At 45.5% G+C, this 10,373-nt stretch overlaps 1 protein-coding gene across 1 annotated transcript; it reads left to right on the top strand.

The window, feature by feature from the left end:
• The first annotated feature begins 1,379 nt into the window (after positions 1 to 1,379).
• cd226 (CD226 molecule) lies at positions 1,380 to 10,165 on the top strand. Its single transcript, XM_079754315.1, has 7 exons — positions 1,380 to 1,462; positions 2,922 to 3,123; positions 4,231 to 4,358; positions 5,278 to 5,721; positions 8,072 to 8,177; positions 9,003 to 9,048; positions 9,221 to 10,165. The coding sequence occupies exons 1-7, from the start codon at positions 1,396 to 1,398 to the stop codon at positions 9,338 to 9,340; spliced, it is 1,113 nt and encodes a 370-aa protein (XP_079610441.1). The 5' UTR covers positions 1,380 to 1,395; the 3' UTR covers positions 9,341 to 10,165.
• Positions 10,166 to 10,373: the final 208 nt, after the last annotated feature.

Below are 10,373 nucleotides of genomic sequence, written 5' to 3' on the forward strand. Positions count from 1 at the left end.
AGGAGACCAATTCTTAAGATTGTGCGCCACCGTTCAGCAGGCCATCTCATGCCCCTTATAAAGAAGCATGTTCGACGGGGCAGCTCCATTATTTCAGATGGATGGAGGTCTTATCACCATCTTCAGAATGAAGGTTATAATCATCTGACTGTGAACCATCAGGACTATTTTGTCGACCCCATTACAGGTGCACATACACAGAACCTGGAACGTCTTTGGGGTGTTTGCAAGTCAACTATATGGAGACTAAGAGGGAACCGCACTCAAAATATGTTGAAAGATCACTTAGATGTAATTGAGTGGACCTGCTGGCGTGGAAACCAATACAAAGATGGACCACTAGGAATGCTGTTACATGACATTAAGAAAAAATATCCTGTGAGAAATGCATGAGTCCTGTACTATACTGTTCATAATGCGAGTTGATACAACCATTACATTTTTTTTGGATTGATTCACTCTGGATGTCTTCTTTACATTTTTGGAATTTAAAACTTTGTAGAAGGGAAGGGAACTATAAGCATATTAAAGATTTGTGTGCTATCTCGTATTCATTACATTAATAAAAGAGATATTTGTAGCCTATTTGTGCTAAATTGGCTGTGTGTTTGTTGTGTACTGTGTGCTGTAATGCACTTAATAAGTGTGAATAGGAGGCCACTTTAGATAAGGGAACACATGAGACTTACTTAGTGCCAAATTAATTGTGAATTAAATGTGAAAAGACACAACTTTAGAATAGGGAACCTATTTTGCATTACAAAGACTTCATTATGAGTAATTTGTACACTATTATCCCTTGTGGTTTTGTATCTAATTCCATATGAGTAGACCATCTTTGATAAATATTATTAGGGGTGAATAACTGTTCTTGTGTTACTACCACCGTACAAGCCCCATACTGAACCATGCGTATTTAGATCATAATTCATATGCAACAACTTACTTAATAGCTATAAATAAGGGCTATTTAGGAGCTTATATAGGGTAAATTCTTAATTTAATGTCTATTATGGGTAGAATAAGGTCATGCAGAATAAGGCATTAACGAGTGATTTACAACGAGTAATAAGTAGCTAGTTCGCTACTAATACACATGTTAGTAAGTAGCAAATTAATGGTGAATATGTGTGTCTTAATATAAAGTGTTACCATATTTTCTTATTAAAAGACCAACGTCTGATGTAAATGTTGTCAATTGGTTCTAAACTCCCAACGAAACGTGAACATCGGTGTAAGCTTTGACAGCTCGTGAGCGTGTGAGCTCAAAGTGTGAGCCCTCTTCACCCCGCAGTCCCCCTAATCTCCCTCACACCCTCCCAGCAGTCACTCCAGTGTCGAGCAGGAAGTGAACGGCTCAGTTCCCCGCGACAGCGTCTCATCAATGCGGCTTTCATGGCGTCGGTACCAAAGCACCCCCAGTACCTCATGGTACTCTGCATCTTTCTCTCGTTGCTCAAAGGTACGTGGCAGACACTGGCTGGTTGTGTTTGATGTGTTTATTTTATGCTGAATATTACTTGATGTTTGGGTGTATTTTTTAATAAGTTGATCTGTTTCTGTGAATGGAGTTTGGGCTGAAGTGTGCTGGTCAACTTTCGGGGTGTTTGTGTCTTAATGTGATAGAGCTGAACTACTGAAATGTATTCAGCACAGGATTTTGTTATTCTTGGATACTTTTTCTGGTTTTCTACTTTTTGAACTTTGAAATTAATAATGGATTTAGAGACACAAGGCTGCTTTGCTGTTGTGACAGAGAAGACCAGAATTATACCATTGGCATAATAAATATTTGCCATGATGAAGCAAATATAGACTTTGAAAGCTTATACTTATTAGCAAGGTTTCATCCTGCCTTTAAAAAAAAAAAATCACTTCAAGGTGCTCGAGGTCAGATACAAGAAGTACACTTAAAGTGGAATTAGTTTGAAATGACAGTCATCCATCAGTGATTGAATTGCTCAGTGATTGAGAAAGTATCTGCTTAGAGTCGACTGCCGCTGCAAGAGACAATTAAGATGTTGGACTGCTCCTGGCTAATTTCTACAGATCAAGGCATCTCTTCCCAGATTGTTTCGGGGAACCTAACCTGCCTGTTAAGTTGTGCGTGAGTTCAACACTTGGCAGGGAAACTGAGTAAGGGTGGGAATAGAGAGAGGGAGCTGGTGTTTCTCTGGGTTGATGGATTTTCAGAAATTACTTTTTTCTGCTCTCTTTACAACAGCTTACAGACGGCACATATAAAGTTAGGGGAGGATATTTATATTAGAAGATTTTTTGTCTTATTTGTGACTCTTTACATCTCGAATATCAATGAATCATATGCTCTTACAAAAAAACAAAACGGTCCTGTATCTGTGGCTGATGCAGCCATGTCATAAGTCGGCCCAATCATTTCATTCGGTCCGAATGAGATGATTAAATGCATCGGTCTGTCTGTCTACCTACTTACCCGCCTGTCTACCTACCTGCCCGTCTGTCTGCCTACCTACCCGCCCGTCTGTCTGCCTACCTACCCACCACCCTGCAGATGGCCCTATCGCTACAGCTAGCGAGCTATTCTCATGTGTTGTCTTGGGAGTGATACCTGAAGGGAGAGGTGGGATTGTTTCAATTGGATCATTTCAAAATCTGCCTTACTCTGTCTGCGTTCTCCCCGTTTCCTACGCTAGCGTCAATAGTCCATCATTAAGTGTAAACATGGCCCATATTTCACGGGTTGTATATAACAGAACAATATTAAGTGACAGTTGACATTGACGATTCATATTTAAATTATAATTATTATCATAGGGAGTTTGCATAAAGTCGAAAGGTTCTGGATTTGGGAACCACAACATCTGCCAGTATCTACCTAGGGGCAAGACGCGCTAACTCGTATAAAGGACATGCTTCTAAACATCAGTTGCTTGTGGCCCCAGTGTCTGTCGGGCAGAAAGGGGAGCCCCTTCTGGTAGGCCTGGAGGAGGGGATGGTGCTGGACTGCCGCTGTCCCTGGAACGGCAGCTTCAGCATGGTGACCTGGACCAAGAGCCCCGACAGGAACAACCCCATCGCCATCTTCCACCCGGTCCATGGCACAACCTTCTCCTGGCGCTACAGCCAGCGGGTCGAGTTCCCCAGGTGACCACTAATCGTTTCTCCCTTCTCCTCATGGTGGCTTAACGCTTCTGGTTGAATGGAGCATGATCCTTGGACATCTACAAAGCATCTTCAATGATACTACGGATGTTCATGAACGGGGAAATATCACATCGTCGGCACAGATTTGATTTGATAAATCTTTATTGTCCCCGAGGGGCAATTTGTTCTGCATTCAGTAGTAAAAACAATGTCACACAACAAACAAATAATCATAATAAATACAAAACACAGAACATAAAAGCATACGGGAGACATCATGGAATTATAATCATTTACTTTGCTTAAGAAATGACAAAGCTGCTACCCTAGTTTGTTTAGCAAGCCAACAGCTGAGGGAACAAATGATTTGAGATATCGGTTTGACCTGGCCCTCTTTGAGTATGTATATCTCCTCCCTCGTGGCAGGAGTCGAAACTCTGCATGGAGAGGATGTAGAGGGTTGGACAGTATGGCCTTTGCCTTCTGAGTGGCTCTGACTTTGTAATTATTACCAAGGTTTTTCAAGTCAAGGCAAATGGTCTTTTGGCAGAGGAGGAAAATTTCCCAAGCCTTTTTTTGTTGCTAAGGCTGAGGTTACCGAACCAACAGATCATTCCAATAAAACATTTTTAAAATCGATCTGTCGACATTAAAACCCCTCAGCTTCCTCAAGAAAAACAGTCTCTGATTGGCCTTCTTGCAGATGGAGTCTGTATTTTGATCGAAAGTCAGTTTGTCGTCCAGGAGGTATTTCTACGTGTTGACGGTCTCCACAGCTTCGCCGCTGATTAAAGCGGGTTCTGTCCGAGACAGGCTCACGGACCTGGTCCTGCAGGAGACTGACTATAACTGAATCAGCTTAACTTAACAGATAACGGGATCTAAGGAGTCACCTACTGGGAGTCTCACTCCAAACTATTTGGATGTGATGTGAAGAAACGAAAAAGTTTCAACCACAAATTCTAAATTCTGATCTCATTCTGATACAGCCGCCCTTCAGAGGAAGTGCTCGGGGAGACTTGATGCGAAGGCTTCCTCGTGATATGATGTACGGCGAAGAGGTTGATGTCCCCTATGTGATGTGTGTCCGTCCCTCCATGACGCCAGGGCGGAGACGATGGACGGCAGCATCGTTCTGAGGAACATCACACACCAGGACCTGGGGGTGTATCACTGCACCATCACCACCTTCCCCCTGGGCTCCTGGTCCCGGGACGTGACGGTGGAGGACCAAGGTAGACCGGGGGGGGGGGGGTTAGGTCGGGGTTCAGAGAACGGCAGCGCAGGATAGTGGACGGACTAGGGGCTAGGGGGTTTCACTGTACCATAACATTTAGGGAATTTAGCAGATGCTTTTTGTCCAAAGCCACTTTATTAATCCCCTGGGGATCAATAAAGTGTCTGTCTGTCTGTCTGTCTGTCTGTCTGTCTCTCACTCTCACTCTCACTCTCACTCTCCAACCATTTATTCACACATTCACAGTCACACACCATACATGGCGACAACCAGTTCGTCGGGAGCAGTTGGGAGTGTCAAACTCCTGACACTATCGAACTAGCCTGTCAGGAGGCTGTGATTAAACTAGCAACCTTCTGGTTACAATAAGAACCACCCCCCCCCCCCCCCAAGACCCCACGTAAAACGAAAATGATTTACAGCAGCTGGCCTGCGGTGACCTGTAGAGACAGCGGTAATCTGTAGAGCTCGTGGAAGAGGCAAGCTAGTGTGCTGGGAAGTGTTTGTGTGGCTTTGCAACAGCCCAGGCCGAGTCTGGATGCGGCACTGTTGTTGGTGGAGCCAAATAAATGACAAAATAAACAGACACATCGTAATCTGTTGTGGCTCCCCTCCTCCTCCTCCTTCCCCTCCTCCTCCTCCTCCTCCTTCCCCTCCTCCTTCTCCTCCTCCTTCTCCTCCTCCTCCTCCTCCCCCCCTCACTCCCATCCTCCCCCTCACTCCCCTCCTCCTCCCCCTACTCCCCTCCTCCTCCCCCCTCTCACTCCCATCCTCCCCCCCACTCCCCTCCTTCACCCCCTACTCCCCTCCTCCTCCTCCCCCTCCTCCTCCTCCACTCCCCTCCTCCTCCTCCTCCACTCCCCTCCTCCTCCTCCTCCTCCACTCCCATCCTCCTCCTCCTCCTCCCCCCCGTTCAGACGAGCCCCCCGAGGAGGAGGAACAGGTCGCCGCCCCCCCCGGCCCCTCCCTGGCAGGGGGGGGCCCGGTGCAGGCGGGCGTGGAGGTGACGTCGAGGAGCGGCGACGGCGTCAGCCTCCCCTGTTTCCAGGGCGACGGACCGGCGGCGGTCGGGAAGGTCTTTGTGGAGCGCTACGTCCAGGGGGACCCGGACCTCCTGTGGAGCTCAGTGCCATCGTGGGGGGCTTCTGGGGAGGAGGAGGACCAGGAGGAGGACCAGGAGCAGGAGCAGGAGGAGGAGGGGGGGGGTGCCAGGGTCAGGGTGAACTGCACGGAGGACCTGTCCGCCTGCAGCCTGAGGATGGAGGGCGTGACCCCAGAGGACGGGGGGCTCTACCGCTGCCGCTTCGTCACAGCCGCCGGGGAGACCTCCGCCACCGTGAGGCTCACCGTGACCGACGCAGGTGTGTACCGCGCACGCACGCACGCACACACACTCTCACACACACACACACACACACACACACACACACACACACACACACACACACAAACACACCTGTTGGTGGGCTGCATTTACACAGAAACATCCCCCACTCTGTTAAAGTTTCACGTAGGCTCACCGTGACCGAGGTGACGCAGGTGTGAACGGCAGACACACACACACACACGCTCACTCACTCTCACACACACAACTGTTGGTGGGCTGTATTTACACAGAAACATCCCCCACTCTGTTAAAGTTTCACGTACAGAGACTCTCGTTAGAGGTGGAGTCATGTAAAGGTTGTGTATCCAGCCCTCGAGCACAAGGGCGGAGCTAACTGCCCTCTTAGGCCCCTGAGGCCCCGCCCCCTGAGGCCCCGCCCCCTGAGGCCCCGCCCCCGCTGCAGCACAGACCGCTGCTGTGTGTTGGTTTCGTTCAAAGTGATGTCGAGTGTCAAGTGCCGAGTAACCGCAGAAGTCGCGAGCCCACTCCCTGCGTGAAGTAGATCAGATGAATGGTTCTAGAGATATGCTGAGGACACACACGCACATACAAACTCTGCCCCCCCCCCCTCTGCCTATAGAAGCATAAATGTAGCAAAATACAAATGGAAGTGCAATTTGCAATTCAATAAGTCGAACATTATGCTATTGACAATTCATTATGCAATTATGCATTGTGCAATTTAACAATGTAATTTGAAAATACATTATTCGAAGTGTATTTTAATATGCAAAAGTGACAGAGAAGTCCTCAATTCAATTTGAAAAAGTTACAACAATAAAAATAGAATAACATTTTGTCACATTTTCTGCAAAAACAAGATTTTTTTTTGCAGAAAGCAAGCAATTTCCTTGTTTATGTTTGTATGCGTCAGCAATGGAGGAGATTGTCGCTACGCGCCGCAGTTCGGCAGCTGATGTGGAGAACAATCGTGTTGAAGACACAGATGCAGTCGATGGAGTGCGTGGTCTGGGAGCTAGCATAGACCACAGGAGTATACGACTCCTACTCCGTAACCCTACCCCCTCGAGGGGGGATACTCACCGCCCGGTCAACCTCATATGATGACTCCTAACCACGTAAATAGTGTTGTTATGCAGAGTAAACTTCAAAAGCTTTTCAAATCTTATCTGGTGTTTTATTGGTCCTTAATGTGCAAAGTAAACAAGGTGCAAGTAAATAAGGTGCAAAGTGATTCCGGAAATGATGTTGTTAGAGGACCAATCACAGCCCTTGCCGTCTCCGTTGCGTTGACGGATAGTTAAAAAATATTGGATGCGCACGTGAGCTACAGAGAGGGTCTCCGTGTCTACGTACAGCTCTTTACGGAGGACTATAAACCAGCCTTTACTGGTTGGCCTGACGAGCGAGTGGCGTAATTCCCGCCCAGACGCGCTTTGCCGATACGCTTCGCAAAATCTTTTGCAAACCTTTTGCAAACCTTTTTGCGGATTGAAATGTCATTTGGATTTTGCACCAAACAGAGCGTGGCGAAGTGCATTGCAATCACGGGGGCGCTATCGCTTTTCCATTAGAAAAAAGGCACTCAAAAATGTGACTTAATGTTATTCTATTTTTATTGTTATAACTTTTTCAAATTGAATTGAGGATTTCATTGTCACTTTGCATATTAAAATACCCTTTTAATAACGTATTTTCAAATGACATTATTAAATTGCATAATTAATGACTTATTGAGTTGCAAATTGCATTGCCATTTGAGTTTTGCTACATATATGCTTCCAGATCTGCCTCCCACACCTGTTGTATCTGAGTCATTAACCACTACTTCCTGTGTGAACTTGGGTTTTTGTGTGTGTGTCTGCGAGTGATGGTGCCTTTTTGCACCAACATTTGTGCATGTTAGTGACATTGTGTTTTTGTTTCTGCGTGTAACAAGTGCTGCAGATATGTCTCATATTTTTAAGATCCAAACACAAAGATGATCACACAATCTCCAGCAAATGATTACAGTGAATAAGTACGACGCCGAGATATTTGTGAAGTTGTGTTTGTCTTTGTCTTTACCCTGATTCAGACAAATTGTTTAATTCCAAATTAACCATTGGGCGTTCAGAAGGGGAGATGGCTAGTTTAGCATTAACTTTAAGCTAGCCGCTTCCATTGACTTGCAGCGGGAGAGTAGCTCCTGTTAATGTGAGGGGAAAACACTCAATGGAAGATGCTAACAGTAAGCAAACTCCCTTTCTGGATGCACAATTTGGAATCAAACAACTCGTCTGAATCTTATCCCTTCTGAATCTTATCCCTTCCCATCTTCTGTCCATTTGCCCTCCTGATATCCCGGTGGGTTTTGTGTCCAGGTGAATTCAGGATGTCCGATTATGTGAAGTATCTTTACATCGGAGGCGGTGCCGCTGGCTTTCTGCTCCTTCTCTCAGTGTTCCTGGTACTTCTGACCATATACAGGTACGCAACTTCACTTAAGCTTGAGTCAACTCTGATTTGAATTGAGTTACAGGTATAAGCTATTGGCTATTGTTAGCTTACTTAAAAGGGGAAGCATGATAGTGTAGTACCTAGGGAATTTGACTCACAACAGCTTCATAACAAACTATATCTAAATTAATTGTAAAACTTCTCCTGAATAAATATATAGTCAATAAAACATAAGCTTCCAGACCAGAGAATCGACCCTGGACTGATCCTCTTCCACTGTACTGTAAATCACAACTGCTGCTGGGGATAATAGTTTGCTGTGAGCTTTAAGGCTGAAGTTCCCAGGTGTGTGTGTGTGTGTGTCTGTCTGTCTGTCTGTCTGTCTGTCTGTCTGTCTGTCTGTCTGTCTGTCTGTCTGTCTGTCTGTCTGTCTGTCTGTGTGTGTGTGTGTGTGTGTGTGTGTGTGTGTGTGTGTGTGTGTGTGTGTGTGTGTGTGTGTGAGACTGCTGACCCCTGGGAGGTTAGGGATGTGGTCATTCCCTGGACAATAGTGTCATTAGGTTTCAGTAAATGAACCGTCACCTCATTAGCCCCAGCCAGGCGGGGGTCTAATCATCGTACCGTTGGGATCAGGACTCTCGGATGACGCCGTCTGTTAGTGGCCGTGATGATTGTACAGATATAAGCTTTTCCCCCACGCCAATGAAGTAGGAGATGGATATCTGGATTGGGGAGTTTCCATTCATTTTGTATTTTTTGGCCGTGATAACTCTTACAAACGTTCTTATGCATAACATATCCACACGCTTTTGTCATTGACAAATGTCACCAGCGTTGTCGCTCCTTCTTGTTCAGGAAGAAAAAGAGACGAGAGGAGAGCAGATTGAAATGTCGATCACGGGTACACGTTTTATTTTTACCAACATAACATCTTAACATCACTCCGCATTTCTTATCACTTTCTCATTGATTATTTTTTGGGGATTGTTCTGCCTCTAAAGTAGTACGACTGGCAACCGGCCAATCCTGTGCCTTCTAACACCTCTCTGACGCTCCCTCTGTGCGACCAGCAGGGGGCTCTGTGGGAAACGAACAACTACGGCAGCCCCCAGAGGAGGGACGAGCCGGTCTATGGAAACGTGCCCTCGGCATCGCGACTCGCACACGCACGAAGCCAGAAAGCTGCTCGTTAACTGAACGTGTGTGTGTGTGTGTGTGTGTGTGTGTGTGTGTGTGTGTGTGTGTGTGTGTGTGTGTGTGTGTGTGTGTGTGTGTGTGTGTGTGTGTGTGTGTGTGTGTGTGTGTGTGTGTGTGTGTGTGTGTGCGTGTGTGTCATTATTGGATGTATAAAGCATTAAATTGTCCTTGTGAGCAGAAACGGAAGGGATTACATTGCTTAATGCTGTGTTTATTATTTTTATACTGTGAGTTAACGTAACTATTGCTTTGTGATTTATTCTACTTTAAGACCACATAGTACTATGTATGTCATTATTGAGTAGTTTTTCTCATAAATCATACGTTTTCCTCAAACATTTTATTTATTTCTGATTCATGTTTTTTACAACATGAACAACATAACTATTCCTCTATGATTCATTGTTTATTTTTATTTCGTTATTCTGTTACGACCACATAGCAGAACTATTCCTCTCCATCCATGGTAATCCTACGATACTGAACGAGGCGTGTTGATTTATCGTTCAAACAGAGGAGTTACTGTTTGTCAGCTGTTGTTTGTTTCTCTGGATGGGAGCTGCACCAGCCATGAATCAAATGTCACCCGGGCAGCATGAAGATCATCAAGAGTTATTAGATAAAGCTAACATTTTTTCGCATGCAAAAAAATGTCTAATTATCACAAAAGTAGGCATTCAGAAGAATTACCTGACCCAATGTAATTGGATTTTATTGCCTAGTTATTCAAAAAGGTTTTAAAATGATATATATGCATGTGGTTCGCAATAAAAGGCACACACCAGTCTTCATATTGACACTGCACTGAAACAAGAAGTAACTCGGCCCTACTGTGTCTGGTTTTCGGTCTGGTTTCTCTGCACTGCTGCCCCCACCTCCCCCCCCCCCCCCCCTCTATAAAATAGTAGGACTTCCTGATCTGGGATTACCTAGAAATGAAGAGGTGAAGAATCATCAGGCAGCTGATATGACGGCCAAGAAGACGGACATGCCAATGGGGGAAAATGTATCATAATTATTTATATAATA

The sequence above is a fragment of the Pollachius pollachius genome (assembly GCF_949987615.1).
Source record: "Pollachius pollachius genome assembly, chromosome: 17".
Taxonomy (NCBI): Eukaryota; Metazoa; Chordata; class Actinopteri; order Gadiformes; family Gadidae; genus Pollachius; species Pollachius pollachius.

What these genes read in the sequence shown, in the direction of transcription:
- cd226 (XM_079754315.1), top strand. Translation starts at nt 1,396, where the DNA reads ATGGCGTCGGTACCAAAGCACCCCCAGTACCTCATGGTACTCTGCATC. An exon ending in CAGCGGGTCGAGTTCCCCAG is followed by an intron (nt 3,124 to 4,230) that starts GTGACCACTAAT and finishes CCATGACGCCAG; the next exon opens with GGCGGAGACGATGGACGGCA. An exon ending in GTACTTCTGACCATATACAG is followed by an intron (nt 8,178 to 9,002) that starts GTACGCAACTTC and finishes CTTCTTGTTCAG; the next exon opens with GAAGAAAAAGAGACGAGAGG.